The sequence below is a fragment of the Kryptolebias marmoratus genome, linkage group LG21 (genome assembly GCF_001649575.2).
Source record: "Kryptolebias marmoratus isolate JLee-2015 linkage group LG21, ASM164957v2, whole genome shotgun sequence".
NCBI classification, from domain to species: domain Eukaryota; kingdom Metazoa; phylum Chordata; class Actinopteri; order Cyprinodontiformes; family Rivulidae; genus Kryptolebias; species Kryptolebias marmoratus.
The window spans coordinates 11,437,138-11,454,137 of NC_051450.1; the positions used below are offsets into that span (position 1 = coordinate 11,437,138).

The window sequence follows — 17,000 nt, forward strand, 5'->3', positions numbered from 1 at the left end:
TCTTTAAGCTACAAAGTTGCACCGAGCTGATGATAACGCCTGCTGCTGGCAAAGTGGATAAGCAAAAGTTTGTGTTTGTAAGGATTTTTTTTTAAATTATTTAAGTACTACTGTTCTGTTTTCATGTAGACTAATTTAGCTTTAAACTGAATGCTCATAGATTATGTGTTTCTGCCACTTAATACAAATTATCCTGTTTTTTTTTCTCAACTAAATGATTTTTTTTTATTATTATGTTCAGGGTGTCTTTGAAAATCAGGCTGTAGAAGTACATCAACAAAGAAAAGTTATAAAAGCTTCTCAAACAGCATTTCATTTAAAGAATTTGGGGTTTATTTAAAGTGTTTTGATGTTGTAGGGGAAATCTACAAGACACAACATAATAAAGACATTTTAATGATCCTTTTTTTTCTGAGAATAAAGCAGAAAAAAAATATCAAGTCAAAAGGGGTTAACTTGCAGTCTGGAAACAGAAACGACATAAAAGCAAAGAACCACTCCAACTGTAAAACAATGACGCTGAACGATGACGAGATTTATATTTTTAAAAAAAAGTCATGAATTCATTGATTCACTGATTTTCTTTTAACAGTGTTGCAGCCCTTAAAGAGACATTTTAAGGGTCCAAGCAGCAGAGAAACTGAACAAAAATAACAGATCGTATGACAAATTAACCTTAAACATGAACAAAAACAGCAGCAGTTTAAGAATAAAGACATAACCACACATTAAAGTAACACAGATTTTAAATAAAGTTCCTTCCCACAGTATATAATAGTGATTGCACATAACGTAAAATATCTTTTAAAGAATTAGAGTGATCAGAGAACAGGTCGGAATCATTAACATTTATTTAGAGGATTCTGTTTTTGTTGCTACTGCTAAATACTTAATCAGTGCAATAAAAAAAAAGAAGAAAGAAAGCCAGAGCTACAGGCTGAAGCCAGACACGGCAATCTGCTGAACATTGTTTCTTGCCTCAAAGTACGAGGTGTCCGTTTCGTCCTCGGGCTGAGGTATGAAAGGCATCGGCTGGTTCTGCAGGTTGTCCCAGTCCAGGCCGTCGAACAGGGGGTGGCACTTGAGCTCTGGGGTGAGGGGGGGTGGGGGTTCAGAATCCACAATAATCAGCGAAACAACACAGACTGTATGCAAGGAGCTACTCAGCAGAGGGACCGGAATCAGACGGTTTTACAGCTGGACGGACTTCAGAAACACAAAAATCCAGTTTTATTCTGGTTCAGGGACGCTAATTTGCACATCTTTACTGTGGAAGATTTTACTTTCTGAGTAGTTAGGCATTTATATGCATTAGGTGTTAGAAGAAGCAATGGTCTATGAAACTGCTATTTTTTTTTTATTTATTTCAACAAATACTATAGTTTGAGGTATTTGAAGACATCTAGTGACAGAAGAAAAGCTCTGAATCTTGGTGTCGTTTGTTAAAATGTAAAGTTGTTTGTTAGATTTTTTTACTTTAAATGTTTTATGAACATAGTCAAATATAAAATGAGAAAAGTATTTTTTTTTTCCACATATAGTTTTTGGAGACAAACCAGAATTTACAAAATGCAAAAATGAGAATCTGAAATCAAATATATGCCTTTAAACATTTACAGTAAATACCTACAAAATCTAGTTTAATTTTGAAGTAGACTATTATAAGATAGCACCTAAACAATGCCATCTGTCCAAAAATAATGAACAAAAAAATACTACTTTTAATAATAATTTTACAAGAAAAACAGTCAAAAAACCTGAACAATGAAAGAGTTTTTGGCTTAGTTGGGCCAAAGTTTGTTTAAAATCAGGCAAACGTGGCATTTTAATTAAAAGATCTTTAAAGTAAAATTTAATAGTCTGAAGATCAATAAAAAATTTCCAAAAAACAAATCAAAAACTATTTTTCAAAAGATGAAGCTTACCCTTTAGACCAGAGCGCTTTGTCATGTCCATGGTGAGCAGGATTTCAATTGCATTCCTTGAGTTTGCAGACAGTTCTTCCTCTCCTTCAGGCCAGGGAATGTCTTAAAAAACAAGACAAAAAAAAAAAAACGTTAACCAGCCCTGAGGTGGGGCTCCGTGTGGAGGTTGGAAACACAAAACCCACCTCTGTTGAGGATGTTCTGGAAAACCAGCTGAGGCGTCTCGTCATTGAACGGCGGCACGCCCGTGAGGAACTCGAACAGACACACGCCGAGCGCCCACCAGTCCACCCTGCAGTCTGGGAGCAGAGGGGAGGAAGGTCATCGGTTGGCGGCGGGTTACGAACGCCTCCTCCCGCGACTCCCGTTAGTGTGACCTGACTGGATTGCAGTGGCTGAAGCAGAAACTACATTAGACTAAGCCTAAGCGTGAAGTGATTCGGTTCATCGCTCCTCCACTCCCGAGTGTCACAGGAGAGGATGATCCCAGCAATGATTCACTTTAACATGCATGTGAACAATAACAGGTAGCTTGGGATGTCATCACAAATCATGAAAGCTGAGTGTATTGTGCATAAATGTTGATATTTATGACCAATAATGAAGTGTTACAACAATAAATTCTGCTTTTCAACAGCTACAACAGTTTAAATCATTAATCCTTTTTATTAGTTATGGTAAATAAATACTGAAAACTGGATCATTCATGTGACAGCCCATTCAGGCTACAGAAAAGGCATTGTGCACCCGACTTTGTTTATCTCTCTGCCCAAATTTGAAGCTTTTGAAAGCAGAAAAGCCCATCTGTCCAGTTAAGAAGCACATCAGCCTCCACATTCCCCTGTTAACAATGGCGTTAGCTCAATGTTAGGAGGAGACTCTTCTTCCAAAAACCGAAAGAAAAAAAACAACAACAAACCCTTCTAATTACACAGTTTAAACCAACACTCCCTTCCCTCTATTCAGGCCCGCAGTTTGCTCCCAGAAACAGAGGGGATGGGAAAACGGGGAGGAAAGGAATCAGCTCATTTCCTCTAATGCATTAGCAGCCTTGGGTGGGCGGAGGGGGGGGTGGGGACATGCGAGCTTGCTTGCGTTAAAGCAAGAATACTTCTCCAAACTTACCAAACCGACCACTTCCTGACACTAAACAAACAAACAAATAAAAAAAAAAAAGAACGTCTGTCAAAAGGAGCTGCGAAGCAAAGCAGCACGCTGCTTCGTTTCAGGTAGACAGGAAGCCGGGATCTATTTGACGCCGTTACGCGTAAGAGCTTCCCTCTTTTACCGTGGGGTTTTCCGAGGAGCAGCTCCGGAGCCAAATAATCCGGGGTTCCCAAAATTGGCGCCCCCTCGACGGGCAGCGCGCCCCTTCGGATGCTTTTCGGAGTCCTGTAAGGGGTGTGGGAGGTCGACATGGGCCGAGGAGTCTGTCGAGAGAGGGGAAATCAAATGAGAGGCTGACAAACCAAGGATTTGCTCGTTTACATGTTGAACCGTGTTTTAGAAAGCACCCTGATATCACCAACCTGATAATCAGAACTGCTGGAGTTCTGTCTTCTCTGCACGGGTGTTGCCGCTCCAAATGCCGAGTGATAAGAAGCTGAGGTGGACACGTCCATAGCCTCCACAGATCCGACGCTGAACCTGGACACTCCCGACATGTTGGAGCGGTTAATGGAGCTACAGTAACTGCGGAACACCACGCCGTTTCGTGGCTTGAGGAAGGACGGGGACGGTGCGACGACGAGCTCGGGGAGTGAGCTGAGGAGGGAATACTGAGATCCAGCTCTGCCGCCAAGTTTAGGCGTTCCCGTGGCGACAGATTCGCACATCGAGGAGGTTTTCTTCTTCTTGTTGTCCTCGGATAAAAGGGAATTTGCTACGGGCGTGTCTGGTTGGAGAGCCGCTGCGTGGCTGTCCAGGATGAGAGAGCTTTCGTGCATGGATCCGTCGGAGTCCAGGCTCAAGTTCCTGCAAATGTCACCGTTCCCAGGAAGTGGTGACGTGAAAATTAAATGCGCCATGTCCTCAGCGCCGTCTTCAAACACGTCCTCCGCTGGCTCCTCCAGCTCCCTAAACAGACTTTTGGCGACAGCGATGGGACTGGACCGCTTCGGACTCCTGCGTTCAGCTGCCTCATCTCCTTTAGCGGAGGCCAAGAAGTCGCCTATTTGGAAGGTGGCGAACGTCCCAGTCAGGCCAGTTTGATTCCTCGCAATCGCTTCTGGAATATCAAAGAACCTCTTGTAGTCCACGGTTCTCTTCTTAGCTCGGCTCTCCAGCGGTTCCGGACTCAGTTCGGTTTCTGAAAATGTCCTTTTCACGGACGAGGGAACTGCAAGCTGACCGCCGTCTCTCACTGACGGACGAATGTCCTCCGGAGCTCCAGAGACAGACTTCAGCTTCTTTCTGAGAGACCTTTTTTCTGGAAGACGGTCATAGTTGGACGTTTTCGACACGCTACTGGAAGTCTTGGTAGAGACGCCAGCCGTGTCTAACTTTGTGGGTCCCCGGGCCTGTTCAGGTCCTTTGGACTCAGGCTGTCCTGTAACTTTCTGATAATTGATGCATTCATTTTCTTTCTAAAAAAAAAAAAAAAATAGAAAAAACAAAATCACTAAAAACAACTAATCTGAGAGAACAGTGGAAGAACTGATCTTTTTTTTTTATTTATTTAACATTAGAAACAACATCATTTGCATTTAAAATGATTCAATGCAATACATTTTATTGTGCCCTTGGGGAAATTTGTTCAGGACCACAGAATATCTGTAGATCACAATCACCCACCTCCTCACACTCCCACAGTGGACTGACGCCACATTCCGTGTCGGTGGTGCTGCCTCCGCTTATCGTCTCGAACCGCTTTCTGTTTTTCAGCAACGTTGGTGTCAAATTTCTGGCCAGGTTATGAGGACTGAACACTCTGCTCTTAGGCCCTGCAAAAACAAAGTACAGATTAAATGATGCCACCCAGGCGATGTGTGGATGACTGGTCTGAACGGTGTTTTCCCTTCTGTTAATGACGTACCCGGTTTACTAATGTAGCCTGCTGGAGAAAACTGCTGATCTTTGCTGTACATCAAGGGAGAAGTGAGAGAGTTGTTCTTTGGTTTGATTTTGCCGCAGGACATCGGGCTGGACACAACAGAGGCGCTGCAGTGACGTTTGCCATCTCCCGCAGGTGTGTTCTGGAGTTTGTGACAAACGGCAAGGAAGTTACGTACAACAAACTGCACGTGGGTCATCGCAAAAACTGGACAACTTTTTTTTTTTTTTTTTTTGACAAATCTGCTTACAAATCCAAGAGAGCTGATTAAAGAGAGAACTTGACCCGGAGTGCGGAAGAAATCCTTCCTTGGTTTAGCCAAGGACGGAGTGGTAAGGATATCCATAAGACTCAGCTCTGTGTGGATTAGAAGCCGCACAGAAATCGTGAATCTAACATGTGGTGACGGGCACAGTTTGTTCAATGAAAAGACTTCATACCTCTGTCGAGCTTGACTTTCGAAAGACCAAAGTCGGTTAGCTTGATGTGACCTTCGTTGGATATGAGCATGTTGTCTGGCTTCAGGTCTCTGAAAAGTTAAAATTCCAACATGTTTTACAGAGCGAAGTGAATCAGCGTAATGTATATTTAACAACAACCCGCACACATCCATACCTGTGGATTATGCCATGACGGTGGAGGTAGTCCAAAGCCAATGCAACCTCTGAGATGTATTTTACAGCCACATCCTGGTCAAAATAACCATAGATATGAAGGAGAGACTTGACATCTCCACCAATCAGGTACTCCATTACCTATAAACAAGAATCTGAAGGTTAAAAGTTGCTTAACCTGGACCTTTTTTTTAATATTTAAAGCTTCAGCTGAGTGTTTCAGGTCAGAGACTTCTGTAGTTCTGCTGCAATATAAATCAACAACAGTGGTCAATAGTCCACACAACAAATAATCTGGTCACAAATGACACAACCAGCTTATCACAAATATATGAGCTACTCTCAAAAGCACAACAATGACCTGGCAAAGTATATTGCCTGACAGGAATCATATAATATTTTTTTCTGACCTTTGTAGTTTCTACTTCCTCCTAAAATACTTGAATACCAGTCAAAAAAACAAACAAAAGTTTAGAATTCAATCGCTCAGTGTTACCAGATAGATCTTTGTAGCTGTCTGAAGGGAATAAAACAGGTGAACGATGAAGGGACTTTTGCTGAGAGCGAGTGCGTCTCTCTCTGCCTTCATCTGGCTCGTCATGTTTTTGTCAATCATGTCCGCCTTCTTCATCACCTGGCAGAAAGAGAATGAGGAAATTCAGACAGGAGATCAGTTTAAATCGTGTTAAATTGTTTACTCACAGTCGCCAAAGACTAATAGACTCACTTTAATTGCATATAAACGTGAATTGCACTTCTTCCGAGCAAGGTAGACCTTGCCAAAGGCGCCACGGCTAATGGGTTTCAAAATGTTAAAATCGTCGATCGAAGGTGGTTTCGGAACTTCCACCGATTTTACATTTGAACCCGAGTCGTGTTTTTCCTCCACCTCCATTATTCAACTGCTCCAACAAAAAAAAATCGTCTTGTTCTGAAACAGTCAGCTAGCCGTAAGTAAACACCTGCATGACAAAACAACTGTTCTGGGTTTGTTTTGAAATTTGAATTCCCTGTCCCGTCACGGGTCCTTTGACGTGAATTTAGTAACCTAAAAATATGCCCGTGCAAAAGAATCAGACAAAGTGGTATGTAATTAAATATCATTCCTGTATTTAAAACATCAAGCTCTTATGTTGTTGAAACATTTTTTGTTAAACTATGACATAATAAACCATGCAGTTTGTGTATTAACAAACTTTACATTTCAATCAGGCAGTCACGACAATGGTCACGTCAAAAAAGTAGCAAAATAATAATATATGTTTTTAGTGTTATTCTTGTTGTATACCTTCTCAAATGTGAATTTAAATTAAAGTTGTATTTTGATTTAAACTGAAATATTTTGAGGTTTTATTGGCATACGTGACCATTATCGTATATACGTGACGCCATTATGCAAGCTGTACCCGGTAGTGACGTCATTTTGTAGTCCATTTGACCTCAGAAGCCGGAGAATCCATTTGCTGTAGTTAGCTAAAAAAAAGTTGTGTAACTTCTGAGCGTTGTGTTAGAAGAACAACACAAAGGACACCGCTTCGAGGAGGATTCGTTTATTAACATTGTATAGAGGGTCTGTCCTTACTCAGTTACCATCTAAATACATATTTTTAAATATTTTAAGACAAAATGTTTTCGCTATCGACGTCATTTCAACCCCAGCAGGTAAGCGCACTCAGAAGCAAGTTGATTTGGCTCACTAATGTGGATTTGCCTGACAACATTTCCAGCTGTAAAATTTGCGTTACCTGTAGTAAAGTGCTACGAGAGCAGCCAATGACTCGCTACAGGCTTATTTTTGTTTTGACTTTTGTTTTTGTCATTGACAACTTAGCTTAGCTAAAGCTAGCATTTAGCATGTCAGTATCAGCCCATGCTTGCGTCATGTTGTCTGATTTCTGAGCACTAGAAAAACAGATAGTTTTGGTCATAATATTATCATCCGATATAGGTAGACCAAAGGTAATGTCATTTTGTAGGGGATAATTTAATTATCTAAAAATCGATAAGTCAAATGCATGTGAGCTTAACTTTCATAACACTTAATCCTGACTCACTGTCCTATTTAGCAGATCCATTTGAAATCCAACAAAGCTTATCTAATTTTGTTAAACAGTAACTAATGTGGATATTGTGTGGATGTGGTTAATGCCAAGGTTATTCATGTCACCATGTGATGAAAGGCTGCTGTTCTTCTGTTTTGTTGTTTCTCAGATGATAGTGCCTTTCAGCCAGGTCATCAATGCCCTTCACTCTCTGAAGAACTCAGCCACAGCTTCGGTCCAGACCCTTCACAAAGACTTCTCTCAGGAACATAGTTCATATCTAAAAGAGGTAAGAGAGACGTGATACATCTGTTGGCGATTATGCAGTAGTGGTTAGGTAAATGCTCCACACTTAAACCTTGCTGAAGATGATATCTCTCTGCACTGTGAGTAGCTGCCATTCGTGAGAGAGTCTCCCAAATGTCCTTTAGGATCCTCAACATTGTTATGGGAGTTGCACAGGTACACAGATTTTTTGCTTGAGTTTTGAACATATTCCAAAAAAAGCTTCTGGAAAAAAAAAAAGCTTTTTCTCGACATGGTCACAAAGTCGTCGCAGGTGTTTTCAACCTGTCTAAACCCATCTGAATTTTGCCGCAGGTCACTTGATCACAGACACTTAGTTTGGTGAGACTGCTCCTGAAAATTCACATATTTTCTGGCAATTTTCACAAATTTTTCTTACAGTTGTTTTCTCATCAGTCACAACTCAGTTTTGCAAAGCAACTTACAGAGCTGGGAATCAAACCTCTAACTTTCTGATTGGAAAAAAAAACTAAAATCTGTGTATTGTTTTTTTTATTTTAGAAATATACTATAAATTATAATTATAAACTTGAGGTTTACACATTTGTTGAGCATCATAATGTCCAGTTGGTTAGCCATGACCAGTTTATCGAGCTCCCTCAAAAGACCTGGGAGTTTCAGGGTCCTGTTCAGTATCTTAGCTGCTCTTCTGAACAGAGAGGTTATTCCTAGGATCTGTTGGAGCCACTCAGCCAGTTGTGGGTCACAGACCCGAGTGCTCTGATGGCCACTGACACCACCATGGCTTCTCTATTTCCTCTTTCAGCCCATGGTATTTCTCAAGCTTCTCTTCTTCTTGAAGTTACACTTATGATCACTACTATCACGCTGTTTATCACCGCTGCCTTCTTCTGTATCTTGTCAACCACAATGTCCAGTTGGTTAGCCATCCATCACCTGTTAGTCAGTCTGGATCTGGAAGTCTCACAGTATCTTAGCCCTGCCATTCTCCACCATCCTCGAAGGACATCCACTTTGCCTGTGGGACTTCCAGTTCATACTCGGCACAGATGTTTTTGTACACCATTTTAACGTATGATGCTTTGCCTGCCTGCAGCTTACATCCTGCTGTTATGTGCTGGACTGTCTGAGCTGCATCTTTGCACAGCCTGCATCTTGGGTCCTGTCTGGTAGACCCTGGTCTCTATTACTTTATTGCTCTGGCATGATTAGTGGCTCCTTTACTCCATTCTTTTTTAATCACTTGGAGAGTTTGTCCAAATCAATCAGTTCTTTTGATTGTTATCCTGAGTGCTGATTAAATTTGATTCAGAGTAAGCCTCGCTAAACCAGCTTTATTCTGATCACAAGTGAGTTAGACTTATCTTTTCAACAAAATTTACAATACACCAAATTCTATTGAATCTCTACTAAAGCTGTGCTGTTGTAAAATAATTATTTAGACTTTAAAATTTTATGTAGTCTTGCTGTCTCACGTTTTTAAGCTAAAACATAATCAGAAATGTTTTGCTTTTAGCTGCAAGTTGTTTTTTTTCCAGTAAAAGATTAGGAAATTCCTTTTAAATGACACAGTACATGATCAGTATTTCTTTTTATCAAAGCTGTTTTGCACATCCCAGAGTAGACTTCATTTGAGTTTGTAAAAAAATATTATATACTATACTGTATTCTCAAAGGCTTCTTTTAAAGTTCTTCAAGGGTGCAAAGCCAATTGTCTTGCTGACGTGTGAATAATCTGCTCCTGTTGTTATTTCTTCCCAGCCGAGTGTTAGCCTGAGGGATCTGGGTCTTTCAGAGGTCCGGGTGAGTCAGCTGAATGAGCTGGTCAGCAGGTTACTGCCGGTACCGAGTCCAGAAGAGCCTCCGACTGTTACTTCAATATGGAGGACTAGTCACGTTTCTGCAGACAGCTTCTTTCAAAACAAGCATGGTGAGCAGCTCAACACAGACCATTTTTTTTATTTTAAGTTGGCATTTTATGAAATGAACTTAAAGTTATTTATTTATTTATTTTTTGTTCCTTCAAAGGGGTTTCACAAAGAAGATTATGGGGTTCAGGCTCTTCGTTGTTCCACAGACAGTACCACAGCCCTCTTCGAGAAGTCTGCTCAGACCTACAGTTTTTACCTGGTACAAAAATAATCTAACTTTAGATTGATAGATGTGTGAAGAACTTGAAATGTAGGATCATGCTTTGTTATCTAATTCACCCAATGACTTATGTGTTGTTCCTTGTAGTGTGGGTTCAGAGCCGAGGATTTAAGACTCTTAGAACAAAGACCAGACGAGTGGAGTCCAGTTATGACGGTCCGGTAGAATCTGAGGCCTACACACCAGCTTTCATGAAGGTATGCCTGTTATTGATTTGACATGGTTAAGATTTATTTAAAAGATGTTCATGTAAAGATAAGGTTGACGTATGTGTCAAACTACTGTTCAAGCTGTATAAAAAGGTAAAAACAGACCTTTTTAGCTCTTATTTAAAGGTTTGGAGTGGGGAGAAAAAGCAGTTTTTGTTTGTTTTTTGTCACAGGGGTTGCTCTTGAAGGACAAAGGAGCTGAGGCGCATTCTCTGGACCAAGTGGTACAGCAGAAAAACCTTCCTGAAAACCAGCAGGAGGCTTTCAAGACGGGTTTCACTGATGGGTTCATGAGGGCTCAAGCTTTAACTCAGAGAACACAAGGCATGTAGCTCACGTACCAACATTTCAGTTATTCACCTAAAGAGGAAATGTGATTGTTGGACGACATGCAGATGGATGGAGCTCATAGTTAACTTTCTCTGTGCTGTTTTGACAGAGTCACTGAGGAGAACCAGGTTGATCCTGCTCGTTCTCCTACTGATTGGCATTTATGGCCTGTCGAGAACCCCGTTTTTCTCCGGTAAAGGCTCCTTTTCTGACGCCGGTTTGTTTTGGTTTTCATTCCTTCATATGCATGCAAATGAAATCACAGCTCTACACGCACACTGAAATAACACTACATCCTTTTTGGCATCTCTAAGAATCTCTTATCCCTTGAAATCAAAGTTTAAATTCACGTGTGTGGTTTAAAACACTGATAAGATAAAATATCATTTATGTGCTGCGGTGTGCATGTAGAGTTTGACTGATAATTTGTGCATGCTACTCTTTATTAATTCTTTCACTATATATCTACACTAGCTATTTATATTTTCTGCCCAGCTGGTGTAAAATGAATAGCTGTAAATTTGGATCCTCATGTTTACAATGTGGGCCGCAGTAAGCATAAAGACGTTAATTTATTTGTAATTATAAGATAACGTGAAGGAATCTTGTTCTTAAAAGTTTGCTTCTTGGGTGGGGCATTTCGCAGTGAGGTTCCGCACCACGTCCGGCCTCGACTCATCGGTCGACCCCATCCAGATGAAGAACGTGACATTTGAGCACGTCAAAGGAGTGGAGGAGGCGAAGAATGAGCTGCAAGATGTCGTTGAGTTTCTCAGGAACCCTCAGAAGTTCACTGTTTTGGGCGGAAAGCTGCCTAGAGGTACCATTATCACTTTCAGTATTTCTGTTTTTTTGTGTGTGTTTGTGTGTGTGATGATGATAATAATCTAGAATACAGTGTTTGTTTTGTCTAAACTTTGTTCCATCTCCACAGGGATCCTCCTTGTAGGCCCCCCAGGCACAGGAAAGACTCTGTTAGCGCGAGCTGTAGCCGGGGAGGCTGACGTGCCTTTCTACTACGCCTCAGGGTCAGAGTTCGATGAGATGTTTGTGGGTGTAGGTGCCAGTCGGATCAGGAACCTTTTCAGTAAGTTGGCAAAATAAAAAATAAAAACAACAAAAAAAACGTGACTTGAAGATGTATCAAACTGAAGCCTTTTGTTGTTGTGTGATTTGTAGAAGAGGCAAAAGCCAGTGCTCCTTGTGTCGTCTTCATCGACGAGTTGGACAGCGTGGGTGGGAAGAGGATTGAGTCTCCTATGCATCCCTACTCTAGACAAACCATCAACCAGCTGCTGGCTGAAATGGATGGGTCCGTTTTATTTACGATCTCTGCAACTTCTTCAACGACGAAGCAAATCTCCGCCTAAAATAACCAACACTTTAATGTTTTACAGATTCAAACCAAATGAAGGCGTCATCGTTATCGGCGCTACAAACTTCGCAGAGGCTTTGGATAAGTATGTTCTCACTTTAGAGGAATCTTTGTTTTATTTGCACATTATTTAGTTTGTTTAAGTAGAACATAATAATGTTGACTGAACTGTTTTAACATGATGTCAGCAGTTCCGAAACGTGAAAGGAAATTGCATCAAGTAGCTTAATTATACAAAACTTCCATTTTTATTGTATTTGTCCACTGAATTTATTTAAACCATTTTCACTCGACAGTGACTGGATTGCTTGTACACATTTGCATGGGGAAAATAATAAACAATAAGCATGCATCTTAATAAATAAATTGTATGCTAGTTTAAAAAAAAATCTTAATAGTGTACATATAGTTATTAAAATGTAGGCAGTTATTCCGAGCTGGTAATTTTCTTCATTCATTTTATAATTAGTAAATAGATAGAGCTCAGGGTTTTAACTTTTAATTTAATTTATATCTACGGTATATGTATTTTTTTGTATTGCTGCCATGCTTCAGTGCTCTGGTGAGGCCTGGGAGGTTCGACATGCAGGTGAACGTCCCTCGACCTGATGTGAAAGGACGCAAGGAAATTCTCAACTGGTACCTCTCAAAGATCAAAGTGGACCCTGGTAGGTCTCCTTGTGGGACGCTTTGTTAAATTCTAGCTGATAATTTGTAACCTTTGGGTTTGTTAGTGTTTCGGATTGCTCTCCTCTTACACACGAGAAAACTAAGCCTCAAAGGAATGTTTTGTGAAGAAGACTTTTGTGTCTGCTCACCTGTTCCTTCACAGCCATTGATGCAGAGATTATCGCCCGGGGCACAGTGGGCTTCTCCGGAGCAGAGCTCGAGAACCTCGTGAACCAGGCAGCCCTAAAGGCAGCAGTGGACGGAAAAGAGATGGTGACGCTGAAGGAGCTGGAGTTTGCAAAGGACAAGATCCTCATGGGTGAATAAACGCAGCACTCTGATTGGCTCTCGTTGCATATCACACGAGACAAATCAGGAGAAGGAACTCCAGCATGAATGAAAGGCTTTAATCTTTCGTTTCTCTTTGTCTTTTTCCTGCCAGGTCCCGAGAGGCGCAGCGTTGAAATAGACAAGAAGAATAAGACCATTACAGCGTACCATGAGTCCGGCCATGCTATTGTTGCCTATTACACCAAAGACGCGATGCCAATAAACAAGGCTACCATCATGCCCAGAGGACCAACTCTTGGCCACGTTAGTTTTTGTTGTAACTTCAATAAATTCAGCTCCTTTTAGAACCAAACCCTAAAACTAATCTGTGCTGTTTTTCTGTTTGCTCTCCAGGTGTCCATGCTCCCAGAGGACGACCGCTGGAGCGAGACACGAGCCCAGCTGCTGGCTCAGATGGATGTCAGCATGGGTGGCCGGGTCGCAGAGGAGCTCATCTTTGGAGACGACGACATCACCACAGGTACACACTTCAGAAATATTGATACCTTCTGTTAGTGATACAGTACAATTTACATCAGAAGTAGTCCATAAAGTAAGCTGATTAAGCTGCAGTCACGGGGAAAAAGAACATCCTTTCTTTTTTTAATTCAGGGGAATAGAATAGAACAGGATGGACACACAACAGAATCCACCGGGTCATTTTTTTGTTAAACAGGAACAAAGCAAAAATAGAAAAACTAAGTCCACCCTTACTGCTTCCTTTAGCAACCAGGTGCCGTTAATTCAATCCACTCGATTACCTGATCATCATCAGCGCCCACTTCTGTAAAAGCAGGAGTTTTGTCCCCTTTGCTGCTCTGGGTGGGTGTTTGCACAAAGTCAAGACAGGAGCAATGACATGAGAGGACCTGTTGTTGCTGTTCAGTCTGAGAAATGTTAACGGTAACGGCTTAAAGCCATAATTCTGCAATGAGAAAGATTATTCACAAGTGGAAAACATTTAAGGCAGCTACTCATCTAAAGTCAGACGGATGGATCAGTGGTTAGAGCAGTCGTCCTTCAATGAGAGAGTTGGAGGTTTAATTCCTGGCAGGAGTCACATGTTGAAGTGTCCCTGGGCAAGACACTGAAGCCCTAGCTGCCTTTAATGTGGGCCCCATTGGTGTATAAATGGGGTTTAAAGCACTGATTAGTCTCCATAGAATGATTTATTCAGACTTTGTAGAGATTCAGTGCTGTATGAATGTGTGTGGATGGGTAAATGAGGGCACAGATTGGCTCATAAAGCTCTTGGAGTGACCTGATTGGCTAGAAAGGTGCAATATAAGTACAGTTCGTTTACCATTTACTGTGCAATGCTCAGAGAATTTCCTAAAAAACTTAAGAGCTCCATCTCAGACTCTGCAGGCCTCAGTTTACAGGGTAAAGGTTAAAGTTCACGACAAATGAATTGCATAAACACATCTCAATTAAAACCTCATTGAACTGAGGCAGTGTTGTAAAAACCATAAAGTCATGCAGGAAATGACTACTTTGTTATCAAAGGCACAACTTCAAGCAGTTCAATCATAGGATGGACTCAGTTTTTCCCACACCTATTCCATTTTGTCTTCATTATAGTTTAATAAATAATGACACAATGGGAATCGGTTGTGTGTTTTTGTACATTTGAGGTTAAAGTGAAATAATTGTCGAACCTTAGAAAAGACCAGATGATTTTATTCTGTCCTTGTATATAAAACAATAGACTGGAAAGAGGAAATACTTTTTTTTTTTCTATGACTGTGTCTGTGTCAGATGTTATCATCTGTGTGTTCCATTCATTACACAACATCACTTTTAATCTCCTTTTTTTTCTTGTGTGGTTTTAGGAGCCTCCAGCGACTTCGATGGTGCAACCAAAATAGCAAAACTGATGGTAACCAGATTCGGCATGAGCGACAAGGTAAACAAACTTTGAACCAAACTTTAATATGTTGTGTTTTGTTGAAGAAAATAAAGAAAGAAATATGACTCAGCGCTTCAGGGCTTCTGTAAGAAACTGGAGTACGTCCTGAAAATGTGTTATTTTTTTTATCATCATTGCTTAAATGAAATGGCAGCTAAAGAAAGAGTAGGTGGGTGTGGGTGGGTGTGAACAGAAATGGAGATGAATGGAAAGTTTTGTCATCATTTTAATGCTTAGTTAGAAAAAAATAAAGAGCTCGTCATCTAGTCTTGTTCAATCTATAAATGTTTGGTTATCCCTCTGATTTCACCTCCTTAATGATCACTTCATTTTCCAACTCATTTGAGTGAGGTTAGTTTGGATCCATGTTGCCACTAGGTGGCGGTATATGTTAGGTTTTAATGGTATTATGAAACTAGAAAAGAACAAATTCTTATTTCTCTGTGGGTTTGGTCTAAAATCTGATTAAAAAATAAAAATCTCCTCAAGAAGAGCCTTGTACATCAAACCGTAGGTGACTTGTCTTCACACCCAAACCATCACTGACTTCTATCAGAGCTCAGATTTTGCTCTTCAAAACTGGAGGTGAAGGGTGTTTTTAACCTGTCATATATCCTACATTAAACATTGTAGACACATTAAAAAGGACATCTGTCACCTGTAGTTCATAAAGTGATTTTAATATTGTTATTGCAAAGTAACTGTTTGTTTAAAGCTGGTGGTCCAAACATATTTGGGGAGATGTTTCCATCATATACTCGGATTTATTTTTCTTTGAAAATCACGACTAGCTAAGCTTTAAATTGTGCATTAAACACACAGACAGAGCTGAAGATAAAGCTGTTTTTTGTGCACACAAAGAGCTGTTTGTAACTCCGACTGAAGTCACCCATCGACAGTCATATTGATCCTCATTTAAAGTCTGAAAAGCCTCATTGTTTGTTCCGCTTTGAAAGACACATTTGTTGTTTTTTTCCGCAGCTCGGGGTCATGACCTACCGAGACGTATCCAAGCAGAGCCCCGAGACGCAAGCTGCTATCGAACAGGAAGTCAGGGCCTTACTAAAGGTGAGCTCCGCTCCGCGGCAAATGCAGACGTTTTTTTAGCTTCTCCTTTCGGATCAGCTTCAAGCTTTTTTTTTTTTTAATCTCCTCCCTGCAGGAGTCCTACGAGCGAGCTAAAAACATCCTGAAGACCTACAGCAAGGAGCACAAGAAGCTAGCAGACGCTCTGCTCAGATACGAAACCCTGGACGCCAAGGAGATCCAGATGGTGCTTGAAGGGAAATCTCTGGACCATTAGACGTTTAGGACTTTTTAATCATGTAAATAAGAAGCGGTGCAATCGAGCACAGGCCTTCGGGAGGCCTTCTCGTTCACGTTCGTTGATAATGTGAAGATTACGATGAAATGATCATGTTCCCCTCTCATCTATTTTTTTAACTGATTTAGTTTCGTATCATTTCCAGCAAAAGATCCTGANTTTTTTTTTTTTTTTTTTTTTTTTTTNAGCAGTTTTAAAGCACTTCATAATGAGGTGTTTTCTGTAAGTTAAATTAGGGACAGGTCAGCTTTCCTTTTACAGCAGAGGAGCTCTGTAGTAGCTGCATAAATTCATTGTCGACCCGACGAACACTGCAGGACCCTAAAGTATCTCAGTGTCGAACATCCTCTTCAGCTGAGGAGCTTTTCATCATTTCTATGTATTTCCCTCACATATGCTAGTTTTTGTTTTATTTATTTAAGTGCCCAAAGGTGTGTTCTTTCGTTCACGGGTCCTTTCTGACCTCCTGTAAGTGATCGGTGAGAGGAGCTCACTGCGTGTAAATACTAGAAGAAAGGACTCATTTGGTGCTTCTTTCTGTTACTATAGACGAAGACCTTGAAACTCAAATATAATAAATACTACTCTCAGGAAACACTCGTGAATGTTTTCAATTCGAGAATTAAAGTTCAACTCCGGCATGAAACCTGATAACCTGCGGCCAGACAAGAAGGAAGTCTCCAGCTGGAATGTCGGCTCGTATGACGGAGTAATATGACCAAAATAAAGCTGCTCTCACTCACAATTTTCTGCCTTTTTTTTTTCCTTTTTTTTTGTTAGAAAGCAAAGAAAGTCTGAAGTTC

The 17,000-nt window shown here is 40.8% G+C and overlaps 2 protein-coding genes across 4 annotated transcripts; one reads left to right on the forward strand and one right to left on the reverse strand.

The window, feature by feature from the left end:
* Window positions 1-316: 316 nt before the first annotated feature.
* On the reverse strand, window positions 317-6,588 carry mastl (microtubule associated serine/threonine kinase-like). Of its 2 annotated transcripts, XM_017406368.3 has the most exons (12): window positions 6,319-6,588; window positions 6,088-6,225; window positions 5,593-5,732; window positions 5,418-5,506; window positions 5,228-5,334; window positions 4,960-5,119; window positions 4,719-4,867; window positions 3,455-4,510; window positions 3,214-3,355; window positions 2,111-2,224; window positions 1,926-2,027; window positions 317-1,088 (listed from the first exon to the last, which is right to left on the reverse strand). In XM_017406368.3, exons 1-12 carry the CDS (start codon window positions 6,484-6,486, stop codon window positions 931-933), a joined length of 2,523 nt encoding a protein of 840 aa, XP_017261857.1. In that variant the 5' UTR covers window positions 6,487-6,588; the 3' UTR covers window positions 317-930. The 2 variants fall into 2 exon arrangements, 1 of the variants encoding a protein (XP_017261857.1); XR_005232601.1 differs by lacking the exon at window positions 317-1,088 and having other exon boundaries at window positions 1,993-2,027; window positions 2,111-3,071.
* A 425-nt stretch (window positions 6,589-7,013) lies between these two features.
* On the forward strand, window positions 7,014-16,942 carry yme1l1a (YME1-like 1a). Of its 2 annotated transcripts, none has more exons than XM_017406284.3 (18): window positions 7,014-7,253; window positions 7,803-7,922; window positions 9,662-9,830; window positions 9,929-10,030; window positions 10,139-10,248; window positions 10,434-10,584; window positions 10,700-10,783; window positions 11,237-11,410; window positions 11,525-11,677; window positions 11,770-11,902; window positions 11,988-12,050; window positions 12,521-12,633; window positions 12,798-12,953; window positions 13,077-13,228; window positions 13,319-13,445; window positions 14,797-14,870; window positions 15,855-15,941; window positions 16,036-16,176. In XM_017406284.3, the coding sequence occupies exons 1-18, from the start codon at window positions 7,218-7,220 to the stop codon at window positions 16,174-16,176; spliced, it is 2,145 nt and encodes a 714-aa protein (XP_017261773.1). In that variant the 5' UTR covers window positions 7,014-7,217. The 2 variants fall into 2 exon arrangements, with proteins under 2 accessions (XP_017261773.1, XP_017261772.1); XM_017406283.3 differs by having other exon boundaries at window positions 7,218-7,253; window positions 10,700-10,807; window positions 16,036-16,942.
* Window positions 16,943-17,000: the final 58 nt, after the last annotated feature.

What these genes read in the sequence shown, in the direction of transcription:
- mastl (XM_017406368.3), bottom strand. Translation starts at nt 6,486, where the DNA reads ATGGAGGTGGAGGAAAAACACGACTCGGGTTCAAATGTAAAATCGGTG. An exon ending in CACGTTTATATGCAATTAAA is followed by an intron (nt 6,226 to 6,318) that starts GTGAGTCTATTA and finishes TCTTTCTGCCAG; the next exon opens with GTGATGAAGAAGGCGGACAT. An exon ending in AAAGCGCTCTGGTCTAAAGG is followed by an intron (nt 1,089 to 1,925) that starts GTAAGCTTCATC and finishes CCCTCACCCCAG; the next exon opens with AGCTCAAGTGCCACCCCCTG.
- yme1l1a (XM_017406283.3), top strand. Translation starts at nt 7,218, where the DNA reads ATGTTTTCGCTATCGACGTCATTTCAACCCCAGCAG. An exon ending in CTTCTTTCAAAACAAGCATG is followed by an intron (nt 9,831 to 9,928) that starts GTGAGCAGCTCA and finishes GTTCCTTCAAAG; the next exon opens with GGGTTTCACAAAGAAGATTA. An exon ending in AAGTCAGGGCCTTACTAAAG is followed by an intron (nt 15,942 to 16,035) that starts GTGAGCTCCGCT and finishes TCCTCCCTGCAG; the next exon opens with GAGTCCTACGAGCGAGCTAA.